A 24,512-nucleotide genomic window follows, 5' to 3' on the forward strand; every position below is an offset into this window, starting at 1 on the left:
CAACAACAAGAGGAGTTTGACTACACTTTTGCCTAACTCGCGTCTTACTCAGCAAGCACCCTTCTCTGTATTGCAAAAGTTTTATTGCCTTTTATCAATTACCTAACTACTTTTCATTTCCTGTACCCAAATAACCCTTAAATAAATCTGATTGTACCATATTCCTATCTCAAGCTTTTATTTCAAGATCAAAGCTTTACACAAATTGATACTGTAAAGGACTTCTCACTCCAATTCCCTACTCAAGCCCAAAAGTAGTGCTAATTCCCTACTCAAGCCCAAAAGTAGTTTCAAGACATTCGACCAGCATTCCAGAATATTTCATTAACAGAACAGACTTTGCGATTCTTAAGACACAAGAATAATGCTTTTGAGGCAAATAGCTTGCTTTCTGATAAAAGACAGGATGACAATTATATGTCCTTCATTAGCCTCTCAATTTACAAGGCTGGCAAAGTATTTACTTTTCTTACCTGTGTTTAAAAATGTTTCTTCTGTCCCCAAACAGAACTGATTGTGTTTAATGCTAGCTATCATGCTACAGTACTACTTAAATGCATCACCTTGAGTGGGAATAGAAAATGAGTAATAATAAAGGAGTCGAGCTACAGATTACTCACTAAAATGGGTAGCTGAGCCCCAATGAAGATCTTTTAAAAATCTGAACATAGCTTTGAAAAAGAAATATTTAGAATGGAGAAGCAGCAGGAGGGTGCTTAATTTCCCCACCCAACAATCTCCACTCCAGATTGCTGAGCCCACATGGCTTTTTTCCTGCTGGGAGTGAGATTGAAGTGGATTTACAAATAGCACTGCAACCCTAATAATTTCTCTGAATTTCCCTCTAGAGGCCAGATTCCCGTGGAGCTTAGTAGCAGCTGGATATGTACAAAGCTAGTTTTGCTTTTAATATATATTTAATTTGCAGAAACAAATATTCAGTGTGTATACCAACTCTAACAAAAATGGATAAAACATCCAAAAGAAATGGAAAAGGGAAGCCTTCAGCATTTGGGGGAATGCTTTGAGAATCTTGAAAAATGTGATTACTATATGTAAAGCCCGAGCAGCAGGCGGGAGAGGCAGAGGCCGGGGGGGTGGGATGGGGTGGGGTGGGAGAGGTGACTGGGACTGGATCCAGGTAAGGACCGGACTCTGGAATCGGGGTGTGAGGTGATGGGGGCAGAGGCAGGGGTGGATGAGAGAGAAAAGCAACGAGGACTGGGAGCCAGGCAAGGACCAGACTCTGGAGTCAGTATCCTAGATCTGTATTGTATACCTGTCCACAAGAGTATATCAAACAGAATTCTTTACGGCATTTTAATAGCTCTGGATTTTAAAGATTTTTCTTCTTTGAACACCGTATCTAGATTGGAAAATAAAAGAGCACATCGTGTTGAGAATGAGGGGTTTAGAATGCTTACTCGGGGGGAGGGACTTATAGATAATAAATTACTAATCATATTTAGTAAATTAGTAGTTAGTAATATTTAGTAATTTAGTTAAAAAAATAAACTACTAATAAATTACTTATAATATATATGAATTAAGTAATAATTGCTGTGGAAAGGATACACCATTTGGGGGGAGGGGGGCTGCATGCCTAATCTTGAATGAAAGGGAATGTTCCTCTCTTTTTTCCCCAGAAAGAAATTAATAGATAAATTAATGCATGCTTTTGAAAGTTGAATATTAGCTGAACTAGTTCATTTTTAAAAAAATATGTGCCTTTAAAAAACACATAAGGGAAGAAAAACCCCATGCAGCTCCCATTTTAACTTCCCTCACCTCCCCTGCTTTGACAGTAACCAACTAAAGACACATCTTTTCAGCCAAGCGTTTTAGCTATTTGGTAGTTTTATGGTATTATTTTAATTTGAACTTTTTATATGTTTTTAAGTTTAACTGTTTTAAACTTCTTGGTTTGTTTTATTGCTGCAGTGTCATAATACTATTTCCACCATACGAATTTGAATATTGAAGTATTATAACTTCCAGTAACTTTTTGTTGAGGTATTGCCTTGTTTTTATTATACTTTGTAATAAAATAGATTGTAATTGTAAAATATGCTTATTTTTCCTTCTATATTTATGGTGCTTAGTCATGAATAACTAGTTTCAGTGTTGATTATAAGCTGCAGAAGAAGAGAGGTGGGGTAAAAAAAAATCTCATTGTGTGTAGGGGGGAGAGGGAGAGGTGTGGAGAGGAGACTGCGTTATACTGCCACCCTGACCAAAACTCTTTCCACTCACTTATAAAAATTAGAGGGAACACTGACTTAGACTGGTCCTATGACCTCAAGGAATACTTTGTGAATGTAGCATCATGCTCTTGACATCTTGAACTAAATCAGAATTTTGTATTAGCACAGTAACTTGATTAGATCTTCTGTGCCAGGAAGCAAAGCAGTAGCCTAGCACCAAATCAAAGAAGAAAAGAGGTCAGACCTGAGGTTAAGTAGCCCACTGGAGTCAGAAATGACATGCAAATAGAGGTCGCCCTCATTATCCACTGACTCTGTATCTGCGGTTTTACATATCCGCAGCTGGGTCTTAGAGACCCAGTTTCATTATCTGTGGGTAGAAACATGGGCAGAATTTGCCTATCTGCAGTTTTGAGTGGCCAGAAATGACTTCTGATGTCATTTGCAGCTGCCATTTTCCAGCAGAGAGCCATTTTGTGGCTCTTAAAAAAAAACACGGCGAATATTTGACCATTTTCAGGGTTTAGGGGGACATTGCTGGAGGCCTGCAGAATAAGGTGCTGTCCTTTTCTTCTCTTATTTTTGCCCCCCCTTGCTTTTTTGTTCCGTCATTGTTGTTAGGAACCTCCCCCCCGCCAATTCCCACTGACTCAAGGTTTCATTATTCACGGTTTCCATATTCATGCCTATAGGCAAGAACGGAAGCCCTGCAAATAACAAGGGCCACCTGCAGTAGGATGGGCTGGATTCACTTGCTTCACAGAGGATGCCACTGTAGCTACGTCAGCTGTACCATTCAGCCCTCTTAATAGCTATGCCCATCTGTAGGATGGGAGTATCCAGCTTTAAGACCCATCTTTTTCAGGGCGACCCTATGAGGCAATACATTTTGGTGTATAATCTCTTACTTGCACTATATTTTGCTGTATTAGATTAATTGCTTTTCTTTAATATTGCTCTATGCCTTTGTTTTAAATAATTAATACTTATCCAGTGTAAAGTATGCTCAACAGTGTTCCTCGTTTTGTATAACCAACATGGCAAGGACATGAATGATGATTTAAAACAAAAAATATGAATGTGTATTAATTCATGTATTTTATGAACACAAGGAACAGGAGAGGTTAGCATTGCCGATTCTCCTTTCCCCCCTCTAAACATTTATCTGATTTAAATTTATTTCTTATATCTTATACAAGTTAACATGCAGATCTCTTGTACAAAAATGTTGTAACCAAGAAAGACCAAACCCTCCTTACATATCCTCTTTTTCTTTTTGTGTAGTTGACCTGCCACTCTACTTCCCTCGGGACCAGCCAACTTTAACATTTCAATCAGTCTATCACTTCACTAACAGTGGAGAATTGTACTCCCAGGCCCAGAAGAACTACCCCTATAGTCCACGTTGGGATGGCAATGAGATGGCCAAAAGAGCAAAGTAAGTTGTGTTTCTTTCCATGAAGTAGCAGTATAATATACTGCATATTTTGCCTGCTGTTTTGAATTAGCTTAATGTACATCCAAACTGAGCTCAAGCTCTGTTGTTGCATGTAGCTTCTTCCATTTTCTTCCCCTTCAAGTCTTCTTCTCATGCAGCTTCTTCCCTGCTCCCATCCATGACCCAAACTCTTTCTCCTCCTTGGTCCAGCTTCTAGAAAGCTGCCTAATACCAAGTGGACCATTGGTCCACCTACCTCAGTATAGTCTACACTGACTGGCAGCGGCTCTCCAGGGTTTCAGGCAGGAGTCCTTCCCAGCCTTACCAGGAGATGCCAGGGAGTGAACCTGGGGTCTTCTGCATCAAAGCAGATACTCTACCACTAAGCTGCGATCTCATCTACATCTCATGTCTGATGGGAAGGAGGCAGCTCATATCACTGCTTGGGGAAGAGCAAGACCGTAGCTCACTAGGCCACACAGCCATTTGACCATGGTCATCCTCCTCCTTCCTTTCTCCCTGTTTTAACTCGGGAAGGAGTGATGCTCCCACCTGCACTCGAACCCTTGCATGGGTAGAGCCGCAGGAAATAAGAGTGCTGAGGAAGGCAACACACAGCCAAAGTCCTCTGTCAAGTCATCGCTTTTATGACACTGGGGGCCAAACTAGATATGACTTTAAACATGCGGTTTGGCCCTGCTTGTGTATGTGTGTGCTTTTTAAATAGCTTCAGGAGGTGCCACTTCAAATTGGGACCATGACATGAGGTGCGGGGGGGGGGAGGATTTCATCCTTTGCCCTCACCTCTCTGCATTGATTCAGATCTGCCCCCCGCCCTGGCTTCCCTTTACGCCAAAAGACAAATGAACACATGGGGCCAAACGACACACTTAAAGTCATATCTAGTTTGGCCCTGGGTGCCTACAAAGAGATGTAAACTAGCTTTTTATAGGTATGTAATGGTTACTTTGGGCTATTTTCTTGTATCCAAACCTGCACTTGGGTTGAATGCAGCTATATTTATCAGCTTTATTACAGCGTCTTTGAGAGAATTATTATTGTACAGCATTATTGCTAAGCAACTGCTTTCCTTCTACTTTGTGGCAAGAGCCAAAGTCCTTTAAGTAAAATGACAACAATGACTCCAAAAAGTCAGAAAAGATAGCAGCAAAATGAGGCAGCAAACCAGGGACATAAATGCCAGTAGAATGGAAGAATATTTAAGGTGCTTTACGTAGATCATTCCAATTGCAAAAATGTTTGAAATTGAAATAGCAATGAGTTAAAGGACACAAATGGATCTATGGCTCCCTACTGTGCCAAGTTGAATAAATGAAGCCATGCAGCATATCAAGCTCTAAGTGGTAGACTTGAAGTGAGTTAATGTGGGGGGGGAAGTAATGTATGTAAATACTGAAAATTCTTCAAAAGTGAAGGTAAGTAGCTGAAGCTGTGAAAATCAGTTTAAGTAGTATGGTTTCAGATAAAATAAAGTGAAAGTAAACTATTGAAGTATGTACAAGTTTCATCATTCTTTGAAACACAGCAGAAAGCATTATCCCATTAGTCCATTAGGGTAATGTTGATATTGGATTACAGCGTAAAATCAATGCTCTAAAACGAGTGACTTGTTCGTAATTTATTAGGGAAATATATAGAAACATAATTCTGCAATAATACAAGAATTCACTTCAGTCTCTGAGTTAGCTTATGATATTAGCTAATCCAACTGGCTCGTAAAGAGCCATTCAATAATTAGAGGGCTTCCCCTCTGTGTTTTGATTTATTTTGCATTATGTTGTTTTGTCATTATCACAGATATGCTATAAGAACAGCCCAGCTGGATCAGGCCCAAGGCCCATCTAGTCCAGCATCCTGTTTCACACAGTGGCCCAGCAGATGCCACTGTGAGCCTAATGGCAGGTGTTGAGGGCATGCCCTCCCTCCTGCTGTTACTCCCCTGGAATTGGTATTCATAGGCATCTTGCATCTGAGACTGGAGTTGGCTTATAGCCCTCCGACTAGTAGCCTTTGATAGACCTCTCCTGCATGAAGTTATCCAAACCCCTCTTAAAACTATCCAGGTTGCTGGCTGTCACCACATCTCGTGGCAGAGAATTCCACAAGTTGATTATGCATTGTGTGAAAAAGTATTTCCATTTGTTGGTCCTAAATTTCGTGGCTATCAATTTCATGAGATGACCCCTGGTTCTAGTGTTATGTGAGGGGGGGGGATTTCTCTCTATCCACTTTCTCTACACCATGCATGATTTTATAGACCTCTATCATGTCTCCCCACAGTTGTCTTTTTTAAAACTAAAAAGCCCCAGGTGTTGTAGCCTTGCCTCATAAGAAAGGTGCTCTAGGCCCCTGATCATCTTGGTTGCCCTCTTCTGCACCTTTTCCAGATCTCAGTGTCCTTTAGATGTGATGACCAGAATTGTTCACTGTACTCCAGCTGTGGCCACGCCATAGTTTTGTATAAGGGCATTATAATATTAGCCCCTTCAATCCCCTTCCTAATGATCTCTAACAGGGAATTGGCATTTTTCACAGCTTCCGCATATTGCATGCGTCAGCCAATAGAATAAAACGCATAGTTCAGTGAAAGCATACAGGAAACTGAAAGCAGCCTGAGATACTGAATCATAAGATTTCTTCCTGGTATAAACAAGGGTAGTCAAGTGAAGATGACTGCCTCAAGACAACCACCTGTGAAATATCTTCAGCTATCCCTCTTTATGTAAACAAACCTTTATGTAAACATGTGAAATGAGTTGTGCACCTGCCTTTGTTTCCCCAAATTAGCCTGATTATTCCTAGTCAATGGAATATGCAGGTGTGTTGTTTTTTTTATTTCCAGCCATAAATGCAGCATATTTGTGCATTTTTAAAATCTACATTGATGAATTGGTTAAAAGCAACATCATTTATCAAAGCTGTAGTTAAAAATCCAAAGTAGAGTAATACCTCAAATAGTACCAACTAAAATATCTCAAAGTGTTCAACAAGCTTTCAAGTTCTCCAGAACTTTTCTTCGGACTGGATGTTAAGCAAGATGGTGGTTAAGGTGGATGAACAAAATGGGACATATTTTGCAGTCATTAAGTCTTGAGATGAAGTGAAGACTGTTTTATGTAATATAATTAATTAGATTAGCCTCTGCTAGGTGCAAGATGAATTAGTTGTGGCTGAGAGTCCAAGTTTGTAAAATACAGAAGTGTCAGATAGTGGTTTCCCATGTGCTAGATGCAATACTAGAGTGGGAATTTTACATTGCTTCTTCATGGGAGGTGCTGCCAGTTCAGGCATGCTTGCTTTTTCTAGTCTTGTTTGAGTGTGTTGCTCTTTTGCCCTTCCAGGGTACTTGTATGGGTGTTTACTTAAACTATCAAGGGGAAGTTTACAAATAATCATTGTTTCTATGTACTGTCTCCCACAAAAATATTGGACAAGGAGGCAGAATAGCAATTCACTAGGGGTGATTTTAAGTTCCCACTATAAGAAGCTTTTAAAAAGTAGCTCAGGTCTACTGCCTGGGTAGTATGCATTAACCTTACCTCTTTGCAGGGCTTAATGATTTCCTTACCAGTCTTTCCAGTTCTGTGAATGTTTTAGTAAGTCGCATACACTCACCTTGCTACATGGTGACAGCTTTTTTGGCAAACTCCAACAGGGTGGGCACAGTTGGAAAAGCAGAGGGCTATTTGGTTGGGAAGTAAGTACGCGTCTTTGGATAGCAGTGCCTGTATTTCAGGTTTGTCCACACTAGGAGAATGAATTATGTTTTAATTAAAGTGCATTAAGTTGGTTTAAAATGTTTATAGCTACATTTCCACTACAAATCCAACAGCTGTTAGAGAAATAAGAAAACAGGAGTCTGTGTTTTTTTAGGCGAGAGCAAGTTAAAACACACAATTTGTTCAGAAGTTTAGAGAGACTTCTAAGAATCAGGGAGTAATAATTGTTCACTCCTTCCTTAGCGTTTCCTATCACTGCTCTCTGCACATCTGTTGCCTCCTGATGGCTGTAGGCCACTGGACTGGCAAAGGAGTCAAGCAGTAGAGTCCCAGGCTTTTCTTAAACAGAGCATCCCAGTCCTACAGCTGCTTTGCCAGGGCTTTCACCACATATGTGACACACAAGGAGGGTTACCTGGGACACAATCACTGAGAGCTTCTTGCATGAGATCCTGAAGGCTGGCACTCATGCTTCTAGATCACCAGCTTGCACTGGCTCTGCTAAAATAGTCAAATTTAATAGAAGAAGGTCATCCGTGGGTATTAGCCATGATAGTTAGATGGCTAACATGGATAGTTAGATGGCTAACTATCAGCAGGAAACATGAAGAGCTCTGGGCCTGTACTGCTAACAAGCAACAGTGGCTCAATGCAGTTGATTGCTTGACACCAGATGTCCCCCATCTGCCCTGCTGCTCCTGCCCTGGACCCAGAACCCAATGATTACCATCCCTGTTATCACTATTACATTCTTCTGCCTCCTATTTTATTTTTAAAAAATAAAAGCATGCTCCCATTCATGTTTCCTTGATGCTATTAATTGGACTTCCTTCAAAGAAGGGGGTGGAGAAGAGAATCACAAATTCTAGCATAGGATTATGCAATAATTTTGGTTATGCAATCAGAAGGGTGTTATAATGGCCTCACAAGAGTCTATCATACATGCACCTGTCTGCATGAAACTTGGGGGACATATCCTCCCAAGGAACTAACAAGCCTGCAACTTTTAACCATTTCTGATGAACGAAAAAAGCTGCTGTAGGTATTTGGGGCTAAAAGGGGGATGACCATAAAATTTTAAAGTGTGCCTACACAGAAACGATTGGAGTTATTTCTCTGAAATTTGTGGAGCATCATGGCCTCAGAAGGGTCCAGCAGGCTGGCAAGTTTCATTCAATTCTTACAAGAAAAAGAGAAGTGTTCTCTTTTTAAGTGTTCTCAATTTTTTAATTGTAAACTGCCCTGAGCCAGCTCGGAAGGGCCGTATACAAATCAATCAATCAAATGTATGTATGTATGTATGTATGTGAGTGATTCCCCATTATAGCCTATGGCCAAAGCAAAAATAATGGTAATATTTGTGATTTTCTTTTAAAAATTCTTTTTAAACTGTTGGAAAGTGTGCATGAGTGCCATTAAAACATGAACTGTTTTCTTTATATACAAGAAGAAACAGTGGTCTCAGCATCAGAATCCATGCATGTTTTCTCAGAAATGAATCCCACTAAATTCACTGATGTTTATTCCCAGGAAAGTGTGCATAGGATTTCAGCCCAGTCATTAAATGGGACAGTTGTGGCAGCAGGAAACGATTTCAGGAAGAGATTACTTAATGATCAACAATTTCAGAGGAGGAGAAGGCCCTTAAAAGCCACATAAACAATTTGGTTTTTTGTTTTGAAAACTAGGGCTTTTCTAACCAGCACAGTTGTGCTTATACCATGCCCCTGCCCTATTCCAAGATCCACAGGTGTCAGAGAAGGTTCAAGAGAATGGGGGTGGGTGGGTGAGATGCAAAAATTCAGAAATGTTTGACAGAATTTAAGTTCTTATGAGTGGGCTCTGTCCTTCACACAATTGGGCTTCGCGTTCCAGTGAAGACAGGATCTCAGGATCTCTTCCAAGCTGTCTCATCCTCATAGGCTCTGCCCCCTTCTGCCTAGTACCACATGACCAACCTTCACCTCAGTTTTTTGTCCTCTGAGAAGTCAACCTCTCTAGCTGGTCAGTTCACTCTTCTCCCGGGGAGCGGCAGGGAGCATTTTCTTTCCCTATTCTACATTTTTTATTTTTGTTTTCCGCATGTCTAAAGTTAAACATTTTCTGAAGGGCCTCTCCAACCTCTACCCAAACACCCGTTTTGGGCCGCCCCCTGCAACTTAACTTTAGTGTAGAATGCCCTCATGAACAAACCGTTTGAGCCCTTAGCCACCAGCGACCTCTGTCTGCTTACACTTAAGACAGTATCCCTGGTAGCTGTTACCTTCATTAGGAGAGGGGGTGAATTGAGCGCTTTGAGGTGCAACCCTCCTTACCTGATAAAGTTGTTCTCTGAACAGATATCACCTTCCTCCCTAAGATTATTTCTACCTTTCATAGATCTCAAAAACATCTTTCTCCCAGTCTTCTTCCCAAACCCAACCTCTAAGGAAGAACACTGCTGGCATACCTTGGATGTGTGTCGAGCTTTAGCCTTTTACATTAGCAGGACATCTTCTTTCAGATAATCCAAGTCCTTACTTTTGTCATATAGGAGGCCGAATAGAGGCCATCGGGTTGTTCCCATTAGATCCTAGCCTGGATTGTATGCATGATAAAATTGGCATAACTGAGCATGTGCCTCCTCAAAAGATCAAGGCACATTCAGCCAGAGCCTTAGGTACATCCTCTACCTTCGATGGAGGACTCTCCCTGGAATCTGTTTGCCAAGTGGCCACTTGAGCCTCACTGATCCCTTTCTTTCGCCACTGTGTCGTCAATGTGCAAGCAAGAAGGGATAGAGCCTTCAGACATGCAGTGTGCAATCAATTTTCAAACAATCTTTCTGCCTAGTGTATATCTTCCTACATATTCTCTGAGACCCACCTCCAATGATGACATAGCTTGTGATGCGCTCAATCATGTGAAGGACAGAGACCACTCAGAAGAACATCAGGTTGCTTACCTGTAACTGGGGTTCTTCTGGTGGTCATCTATCCATTCACATGCCCAGCCTGCCTCCCTGCTGCAGAGCGATTGGCTGTGGCGGACTGCTAAACTAAGGAGGTGAAGGCTGGTCATGTGGAACTAGGGGCGGAGCCTATGAGGGAAGAGAAAGCTTGGAAGAGTATCTAATCCTGCCTTCACTGGAACTTGAACCCAATCGTGTGAATGGACAGATGACCATCAGAAGAACCCCAGTTACAGGTAAGCAACCTGATGTTGTTGTTGTTTTTTAAACCAGACTTGATGGGGACAGGGAGAGGTACAAATAGCGAGCTGACAGTGTTTTATCCCCTAGTGCATACAGTAAGTAGCAACATGAGGACAAAAGTAGAAACCTTTGAGAGCTGCTGGATGTGCATGTGGAATGACAAATTCCATTTCTCCTTTACATACAGTTCAGTGCAGAAACCCACGGAAATAAGTGCAAAAAAAGGCTTTCTATCTGGAAGCCTCCTAACAGAAGGTAGCTTGGAATGGAAGCACTCAGAAGTGTGTTCTGGCTTTAATGGCCTGTAGGAAAAGCGGAAGGGTATGAATGATTAAAAAAAGATGTCTGTGGTGATATCCAGGTTCATCCTGTTCTCACAGTACAAAGGGGTTTTTTTTGCAGGAAAGCAGGGTGCTTAGAGATAGCTGCATATCATTACACTGAAGCACACACTTCATGGCAAGCTATGGTAGGCATAAAACGCAAAGCTAATTGTGAAGACTGGTGCTCTTGCTTGTGGTAAAGATGCAAAGCAGAGCTTGGATTTTCATTTCCATGAGAAATGTCTTGTGTTTTTCTTTCCTTAAGTAGGCCTTTGAGTCTGTGTAAACAGAACATAGAGTCTCTTAGCCTGCAATTTCATGAAGGAAAATTGTAAATAAAGCTTGCTTGTTTGTTTGTGCACATAAAACTTGGCTATTGGAGACATGCCAGTTTAGTGTCTGTCTTCAGTTATGCTCTGTACAGCTTCACTCCCATGAGGCTTTTCGAGAAGCAGGCAAGACCTGGGTTTTCCCATTTTTCCTTGAACCTATCCAATCAATCCTGTTTTGAACTGTGGTCTGGAAATGCATATTTTGGAAGGACATGCCAAAACAGCAAAAGTCAATGTCTTGAGAATCTTGAAATCAGCACCATGAGAATTGAGCATTCATTTAAAGAAAAAAAGGTTTCTATCTCATGTAGATACAAAGATAACTGTGCAATTCTGTGATGAATTTCTGGAATTTAACGGTTGTTTGAATAAATATTTTCAGGGATCAGAAAGTGGGACTTCTGTGTCCTGCACTTCCTTGCCCCTCCCCACGATCAGCAGAAACAGGATAAATTATACAAATAGAGCACAAAGATACAAATGTGCTTAACTTGCATAATTTACATGTGAGGGAATAAGAGGAATGCCTTGTCTAAGAGAGTGTCTGGCACCCACTGCTCTTATAAATACTTGTATTAAATATAATCAACAGCTTAAACATCTGCCCAGTAAATTGGTACACCCTTTTAATAAAAAAATATTTTTAATTATTTAATCAAATTATTGGTTAAACACTTCTATGCAGTTCTATCTAGAAGCAATGATACTGCGATTTCTTACAGGAAGCAGGAAAATTAGAGCAGTGGACTTTCTGACAGAACACTAGAAGTCCAATATTTGCTTTCTCACAGCCTTTTCAGTATAAATCAGTACTACCCTTAGCGTAAGTACTTTAATTTCTAGATAGCATTCACTCAATAAAACCTACGGTTACCGATTGGGTAAAATGCTCACATAAAAATGAAAATAAGTGACGTTCTGTTGAAATACACAATATTTCATTCTTAAGCTACTTAATACGTAATTAGTACAACAGGTCTAGTAACAAAATTATATTTAATTGGATAGATGGTGGTGTAGGGATAAATAGAAAACCAATGGACCAAAAAAGAATATGGATGATGGCCTATAATAGAGCAATTTTTGTTGCAGTGGAATCTGTGTACTTTCACTACAGTGAGTAGCAATACAATAGAGTCTGGCTAGTTGAATCGCATTTTTCTTGTACATTTTGAAAAGTGTCGTCTTGGATAGCTGAGTGCAGCTCTTAAGACATGGTATGTTGATTTCTGACAGGTGCCTGCCAGGGATCTTCAGTGCCGTCATGCATAATGTGGATTTCAGCCAAATTAGGAGGGTTGGAAGCTTATTTCTGGTCACTTCTCATTAAATCTTTGACTGTGGCAAGGGAAAAATAATGATTAAAGGTGTAATACCACAGTGGGGGATATGTATATGTGAGATGTTTGACAGAATAAAGATTTTTCTGTGTAACGAGTATACAGTATCTGAGTATTGCATCTGGGGAAATCTGAATAAAGGAAGAACTCTGTTGATTAAATAAGGGATATAATTACATTTCTCAAATAGATTAATTGCTTTATTCAGTAAAAGTTTAGAATCCTGTGTCAGATAATTTGTTAAATGTAATTTCTCTCTCTAGGATCTAGAATCCCACCCCCACCATTGAGGCTGAAGTTGGAATTCTTGAAAGGGTTATTCTGCTCTCCGAACCAGAGCCAACATTCCTTCTGGACCCCAAATATGGCAAACCAGAGCCCTTTTTCAAGTACTATGAATGTGGAATTGCTGTACATAGTTACAACATCCCTGAGAGTACACTAGCAAACACCATCCCCACTGTGACGTGTGCTAACCTCTCCCAACCTCCAGTTTCCACAACAGCATTTATCTGAAAAAACAAGTGCTAGACTTATGGAGAGAGTGTTCTCATGACTAGAATGCTGGGCCATCTCAACATTCTCATCACAAGAAGAATTTCTCCTTGAAGATAGCATTTGTCTTTTCAGACTTGCGGGGAGGGGTAGTTAAGGAGCACAGTGGTAGGGCCTACAGGGATGCTCTTGTGGGCATTGTACTCAGGTACAATGTCCATGAGTAGAAGATTCACTGAACCAGGGCCTGTGTGGGGGCACTTTGACTATGGATGTGCATCCTGTCTCCAATTGTGCAGACTCTCTGTTAGCCTTGAGGAAGAAATTCAAAATACAGATTGGTTAATCCTTCCTGGTTAATGTTGGTCCCAACTACTACTATTAATATATTCTACTGGAATATATGAAGATAAAATATTTCTGTGTTAATATTGTGTACCTTTCTTATGTTCCAATGCTAGCTATTTGCATTGTGATAAAAGAACTTTGGATGTTGACTTGTGTTTTCATAGAGAGATGAGACCCCTCCCCCCTCCTCCCGGTGCTGACTAATCTCCTGAAGGAAAAGGAAGCTAAGAAATCTGAAATGAGGGCATAACTTAAAAAATAGAAAGCAGAAATAGAGCTGCTATGATCTAAGGCAATAAGCCACCACCTGATGGAACAAAATTTATTTATATACACTGAGGAAAATGTGAAGGAAGATAAAACATATCTATTTTGAAATGCCCATCCGGAGGCCATCAGTAAGGGAAATCCAAACATGATAGGTTTGCCACTGGCTGTTAGCAATGGGAGTTAAGTGGAACCTCCATAGTCAGAGACATTATAGTCCTGAATACCAGTTGTTGGGGGACCAACAAGAGGAGAAGGCTCTTGCCTTTCATGCCTCGCTTGTCTGTTTCCTGATAGCATCTTGATGGCCTTTGTTGGAAACAGGATACTGGACTAAATGGACCCTTCATGTGATACAGCAAAGTTCTTCCTATGTCCAGTGGGGTTTACTCCCAAGGAACTGCATGGAATTGCAGACTTTTAAGATTGCCACTTCAATTATGTTTTGATGGCTGACATGTGTCATTGGGATCAGAGCTGAGTTGAGGCAGGGAGTTTTCAGAGTAGTTGCCCAGCAGGCTTGATGGGCAGGGCAACTTGTAGGGAGGGAGATTGGGAAGTGATGTTTGCTTTTTCCACTCCCTGCAAAAGCACTGATCACTGCCAGAAATATGGGCTGCTCAGCCCTCATGGACATATTTCTTGCAGCAAATAGTGTTTTTGCAGAAACGGGAGAGATGCAGCTCTGATACCATTGATGGCACTGCCTGTCATGTCAGCCACTGTTCTTAAGCTATTGCATAAGGTAAAGGTTTATATTGAGTTGTTTGTAAGCATTATGTGATCTTCATCATTTAGAGGAGAGAGATCTGTTTTGAATTCAGTGAATATGTAGATTAACCTATTTTATTTTGATTATCTATTTTTAAACTTATAGCATCTTCTAGCTTCACATTCCCATATAGTATTTTGGGGTGGGTTTTTTTTTAACAATGTATATGGTCTAAAAGAACAAGTTCCATTACTTTTTCCATAACTTTCAAGAAAGTATTTGAATATAGACAATCCGGATGTCACACAATACACTTTGCAGTTGAGTGGGAGTTGGAACCCTGGTCTCCCTATTATTCCAACACTCCAGCTACGGGGGCACATGATTGAGGCTTATAAAATAATGCATGATGTGGAGAAAATGAATGTGAACTTTTTCTGCCTCTGTCCCAACACTGAAACCAGAGATCATCCAATTAAACTGATTAGCAGGAGAATTAGGAGGTGCAAAAGGAAGGTCTTCACACAGCACACAATCAATGGAATTCACTGCCACAAGATATGGCAAGATTGTAGTGGTGAGGGCCACCAAATGTTTTAAAATGATTTAGATGGCTTTAAAAGAAAGTTAAACAAATTCATGGAGGATGTTTACCGGGGCTACTAGTCATTATGATCTTCAAGTTCAGAGGCTGTATGTTTCTGAATATCAGCTGCAGAGAAGCAACAGCAAGTGAAGTTTAAAACAAAAAACATGTATATCCTGTTCTTCTTCCAAGGAGTCCACATGTTTATGTTTTTCCTCGCAATAACCCTGTGAGATTGGTTAAGCGGAAAGATAAGTGACTGGCCCAGCCATCCAATGAGTACCATGGTTAGGGGTGTAGCTAGGGGAGAGGGGGCCCATGTTTGCCCCTCTCCGCTAAAGCCCCTCGGAGTGAGGGAGATAATGAAGAAAATAGGGCGGGGTGGAGCTGAGAGGCCCTCGGGGACTCGGGTTCTTTGAACTCATCTGCTCAATTATAGCTACACCCCTGACTATGTCTGAATGGGGATTTGAACTCGGGTCTCCCCAGTCCTACTCCAGCTCTCTAACCACTACATCACACCAATATGCCTTCATCTCCTGCTTGTGAGCTTCTGGGAGGCACCTAGTTGGCCAATGTGGGAAATGGAATGTTGAGCTAGATTCAGCAGGGCTCTTCTTATGTTCTTCACTACTGCCCAGTGACTCACTAAGAGGGTGTGTGTTAATGTTTAAAGGGTGTTTAGAACTTGCTTCTGCAAAAATTAATGGAAGGAAAGGAAGACAGTCTCTTTAACAATGGTAATGGTTTATTTACAGTTCTGGCGCATATTTTACATGATATATGGAGAACGTTGCCTTCTGGAAACTCAGCCCAATACCCTTTGCCCTAGTTCCAGGCTCCTGGTACTTTTTCAGTTTCTGAAATAAGTCTCAGAACCAGCTAGGGGAAGGAGGAAATTAGAGCAGCTCCTTCCTTTTTACAGTCGACTTGCTTTCTCTGAACTTCTCTTTGAGAAATTTAAAAAACATACCGTGAGCCTATCAGGCTTTGCTCTTTTCTTTTTTTTCTCCATTGAACTGTGTTCCCCCAGCCTCGGCATGAGTTCTGTCAGCTGAGCCGCCTCTGTGTTGTCTAGTTATGAAGGTTCAATTAGATATTTTTTCCACCCTTAACTCATTACAACAAAGTTTTAGTACCCCTGATTAAAGAGAACAATGTTGGGGCAGGCACAGAATTGTAGAAAGGTTCTTTATGGACATTCACAGGAGCTTGGCACATCATCAGATGGGAGTATAGTATATGACCGTAAACAACTTAGAAAGATTAATAAATACACACTTTGGTCTATTAGATGAACCAACAAAGTGCTTTACAAAAGTGCTACCCACACACTTCTCTCATCGAAACTATAATGGATGTATAGCCTAGTTAATATTTTAGGGGCCATATACATAGCCAAGCACAACTGTTGCTGAGGAAACAATAGGCAACATCCAGTCTAAGTTAGTAATGACTAAGCATCACTGAAATAAAGGAGACTAGTTAGTTATGACTAACTTAACACCAGACATGCACAAATCCACTTGTCAACTTGCTAGTGGTGAGTTCCCCCAGCCCTCTGGCAAGCAGGATGCCCAGCACCATACAGAAGTCGCACTTCCGCTGCCACTTTAGAGAAGATAAGAAACAGCAGGAATCCTTTCTGACCAGTAAGAGAAGGCTCCCACTGTTTTGTTTTGTTTTACCATCTGCATATCCTAGTGGAGAGTTGGTCAGGGGCATAACTACAATAGGGCAAGGGGTGACAGTTGTCTGGGGGCCCACTGCCTTGGGGGGGCCCCCAGAGGCAAGTCACATGACTGACTCCCCCAGCTGCGCACCCACCCGGGCTTCCTTCAGTTGTATATTCATCCTCCGAAATTGATGTGAGTGTTAAGACCTGGAGCTACCAGAACAGCATGTCTTTCTCTAGCACCAGTAAACGACTTGCATCATCCACATTTAAAAAAAAATAGGATGATGTTATTTTATGGCACATAGATTCTATATACATTTTACTATGCTTTTTGATACCACTATTCAGCCTCATTTAAGATTTCTTTACTTCATGAGCTGAGCTTCAGTGGGGGGGGGGGTTAAAATCTTGTCTCTAGGCCCACTCCAACCTTGCTATGCCCCTGGAGCTGGTATTGTGGTAGCAAGCATGACTTGTCCCCTTAGCTAAGCAGGGTCCAACCTAGTTGCATATGAAAGGGAGATTAGAAGTGTGAGCACTGTAAGATATTCCCCTAGGGTGATGGAGCCATTCTGGGAAGAGCAGAAGGTTCCAAGTTCCCTCCCTGGCTTCTCCAAGATAGGGCTGCCTATAACCTTGGAGAAGCCATTGCCTGCCAGTCTGTGTAGACAATACTGAGCTAGATGGACCAATGGTCTGACTCCGTATATGGCAGCTTCCTATGTTCCTAGTGCCTTTGTGCCAAAAAAAGATTTGAGGAAAGAGAGAGGATTGGTGGTGACCATTATTTATTGTATTTATCTATCTATTTATCTATCATATTTTTCATATATGATAAATCAGATCATGACTTGGTAGAGAGCTAAGCCTACAATTGTGTATCCCTGCTTAACTCCCTTTAATGACAATGGGACTTCATCTGGATGCTGCCCAATATATTTTAAAAACAAGATGACATTTTCAATAACAATATGGATTTTTTCCTTTTCATCAAACAAAGGAATTTTAAAACAGAAGCAGTTAGAAGTGGTAGAGGTGTTCAAATGTTAATCCGAACGTATACATAAGCTAACTTGAATGGAAGTTCATTTTAAGTTATGCTTGCATCTATCATTATCATTAAATAAATAGTTTTATGTAACCTTGGGATGTTCATGAACTTTGTTTACTAGGTCAATGCTAAACATACGATTTTCTTTTCTGGATCACAGGGATACTTAAGAGTATAATAACATGTTATAGTTCCACTGAATGCTGTTATGAAATGTGTTCTGTCTACTGAACCACATGTGAAACAAGAAGTAACTCTCTGCCATTTTAAATGTGCATTGCTTATCCGAAAAAATACTGTAGAATTAGAAAGCACTTGAAATCACTACATGTGAGTTGAGGAGGAGGAAGTGAAGACAATAGGAAGCATGGAGATGTATTGTTGAACTTGCAACAGGACAAGACATTGAACAGTCTTGTCTTTTAGTTATTGTTAAGTGGTGCAGCGAGGAAATGCTTGACTAACAAGCAGAAGGTTGCCGATCCAAATCCCCGCTGGTACTATATTGGGCAGTAGCGATATAGGAAGATGCTGAAAGGCATCATCTCATACTGCGCAGGAGGAGGCACTGGTAAACCCCTCCTGTATTCTACCAAAGAAAACCACAGGGCTCTGTGGGCACCAGGAGTCGAAATCGACTTGACGGCACACTTTACTTTACTTTACCATGTACAACCAGGCCCAGCATCAACAACTGGAAAAGTCAGGCCACTGACAGGGTCTGCACCCTGGCAGAGGGTCCACCAATGACAGGAATCCATATGGTTGCAGGATTTTTAAAGAAGTTTAGCAGACTCTTTTGGCACATGAATTCAGTGTAGTGTCAGCATGCAGGGGGATGAAGGGTGGTCCCAGTCTGAATAGTAATATTTGAATAGCAGGCCACTTACTTTCTGAGCTGACTCTCCCTTAGCAGTGTTCCCTCTAATTTTTATCATCAGTGAGTGGAAAGAGTTTTGTTCTGGGCGGCCGCATCAAGGCAGTGTGTGCACCTCTCTCACACACACACACACACACACCCTGAAAGAATTAATGTGCACAGTGTATTCTTATCTCCCCCCTGTCCCCAGGTCCCCATTACCATTAAAGCCAATGCATTAATCAAATGTGCATGTCACAGCTAACATATTTCCCTGAATTCTGTGCACTTTTCTGATACAATACACTATGCAACTAGAAATTCCTGAGCTGAATGGCTGAAGAGGTTCTCTCTGAAGGCAGATCTTGCTAAGCATAAGAACATCCACTAATATCACTCATAACATAAGTATATATTTTGACTGATTTTTTAAAAATAAACACACTGTTTATATCAAAACACTGATTTGTGGCCAAGTCATAATAAAGTTTGGTTTATTTTATTTATTTATTGTTAAATTTATACCCCGCCTTTCATTAAGAAAATCGCTAGGCGGCTCACAATAAAATTTAAAAACAAGATTATAAAAAAGACACATTAAAATATTGAGCTAAAAATATATATAAACAAATCTGATTTTAAAAAATTAAATTAAAGCACTAGCATAAAACCAGTACAAAATACAAGAAGTATGGTAGACCACAGTGAATATCTGCACCTTAGTGCCATCATCACTACATTTAATTTTAAAAGTAACATGTACCATCTATCTCAGCACCTTCTCCTGTGCAAACTCTGTTGAAATAGATGGGGATTTTACAAGAGCCTAGCTGTGCTTGTTTGCAATCCCAGTCACTTCCATGGCGTGCACAGGAACCTCATCGAAACAAATAGAACCAACACAATTCCATTTCAACAATGCTTTGAAAAATAAGCAGTGCATGTTGACTGGTTAAATTCACTACAAAATTACTTTTCACAATATAAAACAAAAAGACTTTTTTTACTGAAAAAAACACACCTTATCCTTGAAAATTACTATTGCTCAAATAAATTGAGACCTATATTACGTATTACTAGCTGCTACCATATGCCATAATGAAATAAATACAAGTCACAGAAATACGAATGACTTTAAAAAAAAAAAAATCTCCCTCACCAGGCCCCAACCTCGACATTCTGCCAGTTTTCTTTTTTCTTTTTTCAAGCCACCGTTGAGGCACTAACTGTGGGGAGAGGACGAGGGGAAAGTTCCCCCATTTGCCCCCTAAAGATCACCACTGCTGGCAGCAGGATGGGGCACGGAGGCAGCTGGCTGCAGGGAAGGTGGGGGCAAGGAAGGGAGAATGCCATCCTTTTTTTTACCCCTGAAAGGCCATTCAACCCATTTCTGGCTTTCCTCCGCATGGAGGAAAGCAGGCAACGGACTGCAGACAGCAGAGCCCGTGCAGTCACTTGAGAGGAGGGGAGGTAGAAGGAGCTTGCCGCTGCCCCCCCCCCCCCCACATCCCGCCACACTGCATAGTGGCCTTTCAGGGATAAAAAAAAATAGGGGCAAACCTGGCTGAGGGAGGGAGGGAGGAGGAGGCCCAGCTGTGGAGAGGAGGAAATGGGGCAGTGCTTCTCGGTAGGGGAGAGGGGGAAACGGGGTGCAGTTGGGCAGCAGTGGCAGGAGACTGCGCACCGGCCAGAAACTGTTGCACGGGGGCCTGGGGGGTTGTGCACACATGCACACCTTAGAGGGAACAGTGCCCCCGAGTCTCCTTTCAGCAGTATTTGCAGAGTCCAACCAGCCACAACATTCAAGCTTAACTCAGTCTGGGTGCTGCTGTGGGAGTCAAGGAAGCTGGATCCACCCTAGTCATGGAGATGGTGTCCAGCAGAGCAGCGTCCAAGCTCCTGCCCATATCTGCAGTTCTAGAGCCTGTCTGCCCAGTTTTAGTAGCTTCCTGCCTAGACACCAGAGGTAGCTAGCCTGCCCACCCAAGCAAGGCTGTCTGCTTGTTTGACCAGCACAGTCAAGTTTGACAGGCCTGCTGCATGGAGGTTAGCCACAGAAGAGGACAGTGGTGAAGAAATGTATGCGGCAGTGTATGTCGCAAGACTGCCCAGTAAGTCAAGTTCTCAGTCACCTGGCTTCGGGTATATGTATGTGAGTGTCTCTTGGCTTTTGAATAGGCATGTGTATATGTTTCTACTCTGTTGTGAGATGGTATGTGTCTCTGTAATTGGAGGGGATGCACTGCAGATCTTCTGCCTGGGACCCTCAAAAACCTAAAGCTGGCCCTGGACATGAGTTTCTGAAATCATTTTTGAGCTGCAGCTTAAGCCAATAATTCTCTTAGTCATCCTGTGTTTTGATTTTCAGTCTTCATAGAAATAGGAGGAGCACTGCAAGTTTAAGGAGTTATATAAACCAATTGCTTTTCTGTAGTGCTGAGGGTGGCGGAGCTGTGGGAACATGGCTCTCGTGTGTTGTGTTAATGGCCCCGAGATAGCTGGAAACACACACTCTGAGGGTCACTTCATGTACATTTTTTCATTCCATATGGAAACAATCAGCATAGAAGCAAAGGCATGGAATCCATCCCTTCTGAAATAAATATATACATACATAATGTAAGTAAGTGTGTGTGTGTGTGTGTGTGTGTGTGTGTGTGTGTGTGTGTGTGTGTGTGTTTAACATATATAAATACATATTAGTCATGGTGTACTCAAGACATGATGGCACACACTTTTTAAATGTTATTTTACTACATACATACTCTGTTCTTACTTCAGAGGTCTCGGAGTGGCTTGTAGCTTGCCCCTAGGCAATCAACAATGCAGTGCTGCCCCGGACTAGTTAGAGGCAACGGGGCTTTCAAACAATGTTTCCACGACAAGGGGTGTGGTGACTCTATCCCATACTTTACACAGCCATTGAAAACTTCTGTCTGCTCCTCCATCCCAAGCAGCTTGTTAAGATCAGTCTCTACATGTTTTTGTGTTAACCTTTTTGCCTCGATCACTTTTAGTTTACTACTTTTTATATAATTGAATATCTTGGAATCATCTGTGTCTTTAATAACAATCCGCACCCCTGGTGTATGTCTCTGGATCAGTGCTTCTGGGAAGGTGGCAACCTGTCTTTGAGAGCATCATATTATCCATCTTTTGTACTCTTAAAGGTTAATTACTGGGAGTTGCACAGCCAGCCAGACTACGTGTGGTCAGGGAAGGGTTGGCCCTCTCCTCATCAAATGCCCAAGAACAGACTGCTGTGGGTGGCAAGCATTTTCAAAAACAAGTTTTCTTTGTTTCAGGACAAGTTGCAGCAAGAGCAGGCAACTATAAAGCCTTTAGAATTACCAGTCTGGGCTTCAAAAAGTGTATAGTCAGAAGGGTTTACAAGAATTTGGATTCACTTTGTGGCCACACTGTTGACATCCTTTATGTAACATTACATTATTATGAATTGGCAACCTCATAATTACAGTCTGTGATGAATAGGTCAAAGGCAATGAGTCTTATGAGCTCTGCTCTTGATCAAGATTGTTTCTAGTTTTCACCTAATCTATGGAAGAGGATGGAATGACTCCTTTTAATTTCTCTGGTCTAACAGATTTGGGTTAGCAGAGATTTGGTCTGAAGAAAGAACAAGATAGCATTTCATACCAAAAGCCTACTCCTAATAAATCAAAATTGTCAGGCAGTATGGGGATAAGTAGCTTTTAATAAAATGGATAGAAGTGCTTGATAAAACCACATTACTATAATGGTCCTTTTGATATTTCTGAAACACATTTTCTCCCACTTTCTCCACCACCTCCATTTTATCACTTGGCCTCTGACTCTAGCACTGCAGGTAATGTACAATGTATTTTATTTGTCCCATATACTCTTCTCATCAGCACACTGAGGAGAAAAGGAAAGAGATCAGCAAATTCCAAGTATCTTATACATTAGATTGCACTTAGGCAACAATGCCAAATTTCCTAAAATTGCTTATGGTGCAGTTGTCCTTCAAAAGATTCCATGGCTCTTTACAACTGTGGCTCTTCCACTAGGGGTGAGGTGAGGCTGAGGTGAGTCACCTCAGGCAGCAGATTATTGGGATGCCAGCAAGATCCCCTCCTGTTCCTGCTTTTGATAAGAGGAGGAAAGAGGGGGACGAAGGTGTGCACAAGGAGCTGGGCAGCATTTAGTGCCCTGCCTCAGGCACCCAGAGGTGTTGAGCCACCTTGCTAGTCTTACTTTTGTCTTCCAGGAAGTTGCTGTCTCATTTGAGATGGGGCAAGGAAGCATTTCCCAACCTTTTAAGATAAGAGAGAGTCCAGATGATTAGATTTTCTTTAAGCAAAATGTGTTCTCTTGCAGGTATAGCTAAGGTTTTAATGTGGATTCCTTGTCGAATTATTCATGTACTAGTATTTTTAAGCCCGTTAAAATAACGGGCGCTAGTAGGGTTGTGTAGATATGTTTGTTAGATATGTATTTCCTCAACAGCAAGGGATTTTTTTGTTGTTGTGCTTAGTGCAAACTTTTCTTTTGGACTTTCGGGCTGGTCCCGCCACCGCCGTCTCTGCTTTTCCCTCAGCCGGTCCGGTCCCACCCTTGTTGTCTCTCCCCTCCCCATGGCCAGGCCGGACCTGCCGCCGCCGTTTCTCTTCTTTGCGGGACCGGGCCAGTCCCGCGGCCGCCGTCTCTGGTTCTCCCTCCACCGGGCCGCACCTGCCCTCGTTGTCTTTCCCCTCCCCATGGCCAGGCCGGACCTGCCGCCGCCATTTCTCTCCCTCGCGGGACCGGGCCAGTCCCGCCGCCGCTGGTTCTCCCTCGCCCGGGCTGGACCCGCCCCCGTTCTCTCTCCCCTTCCCCTGGGCGGGCCAGTCCTTCCGCCGCTGTTTCTTTTCTTTCCGGGTCGATTCCAGACCCGCCGCTGCTGCCGCTCCCCTCCCCGCAGCTGGTCCGGACCCGCCGCCACCGCTCCCCTCCCCGCGGCCGGTCCGGACCACCCGCCGCCGTCTTTCCCCTCCCTGCGGCCGGGCCGGGCCGGACCCACCACCACCGCCTCCGGCCTCTCCACGGCCGGGCTGACCAACCGGCCAACATGGCCGCCTGGTGCCTGCAGCCGTGTCTCCCTCGGCTCTTCTGCGCACGTGCACCATGCATGCCCAGAACGTCCGAGGGAGACACGGGCGGACATGCTAGGGTTTTATTATATAGGATGGAAATATTTATCTGATTATTATTTTTTAAAGTTTTAAATAAAAGACAATTTGAACTTCTCCCATTGTCTCTCTGCCAATACCATCTGACTCCAGGCAAACTCTTTTCCTCACCTGCACATTCTTTTTTTACCCTTCTGAACAATTTCCAGCCACCTCTTGTCCATCATTTATTCAAACGTTTTGCCTGCCATGCTCCTTTTTTCATCCCAGATTCTTAGCCCAGTGCCTTCTGCCTCTGGGCTTTCCATCCCTTAGCTGCCTTGCTTTTTGGGCTCCTCCCCACTCCCTTCATTTCTCCCTTTGCCTCTGAACCTCCTCACTAGCAACAGCACACAGTCCACCTGGTGCTAATATCTATGTTAGCCACCCACCCCCCCAGCCATACTGACCCTTCATTTTCCTCTTGTCAGTTCCAATATGAAGTGTCCCTAACTTACCACCCCCCTCTTCCTAACAACTAGAATACTTGTAAATATTCCAAGGTGGATGTTCACCTATGTTTTTAGAGGGGCAGATACCAAAACACTAATTAGCAGTGGTAAGCACACCAGAAATAATTGACACATCTCTTGAAAACCACCCATAAGAAGAAGCCCAAGTGAGATTAGTTGACACTGCCCCCCCTCTCCGGGTAAGAATGACTGTACAGCAGTTGGTGGCCCTATAGAAGGAAATGGCATGTTACATTATGCTGATGACTCCACAGGTATTTTCTCTCTCTAGAGGCCTGTCACTT

The 24,512-nt window shown here is 42.3% G+C and overlaps 1 protein-coding gene across 8 annotated transcripts in view; it reads left to right on the forward strand.

Moving 5' to 3' along the window:
* Positions 1-24,512, forward strand: part of BABAM2 (BRISC and BRCA1 A complex member 2) — a 224,658-nt gene that overhangs the window by 189,763 nt on the left and 10,383 nt on the right. For 7 of the 8 annotated variants that reach the window (XR_008318845.1, XM_053305982.1, XM_053305967.1 and 4 more), the window contains exon 11: positions 3,489-3,642. Coding sequence is in view for 7 of the 8 variants with exons in the window: in XM_053305982.1 (XP_053161957.1) it covers positions 3,489-3,642 (154 nt within the window). In the remaining variant the exon portion in view is untranslated. Of the gene's footprint in view, positions 1-3,488; positions 3,643-12,833; positions 12,960-24,512 lie in introns of those variants that run through there. The other variant, XM_053306003.1, reaches the window with a different exon arrangement.

This window comes from Hemicordylus capensis, chromosome 1 (genome assembly GCF_027244095.1).
Source record: "Hemicordylus capensis ecotype Gifberg chromosome 1, rHemCap1.1.pri, whole genome shotgun sequence".
Taxonomy (NCBI): Eukaryota; Metazoa; Chordata; class Lepidosauria; order Squamata; family Cordylidae; genus Hemicordylus; species Hemicordylus capensis.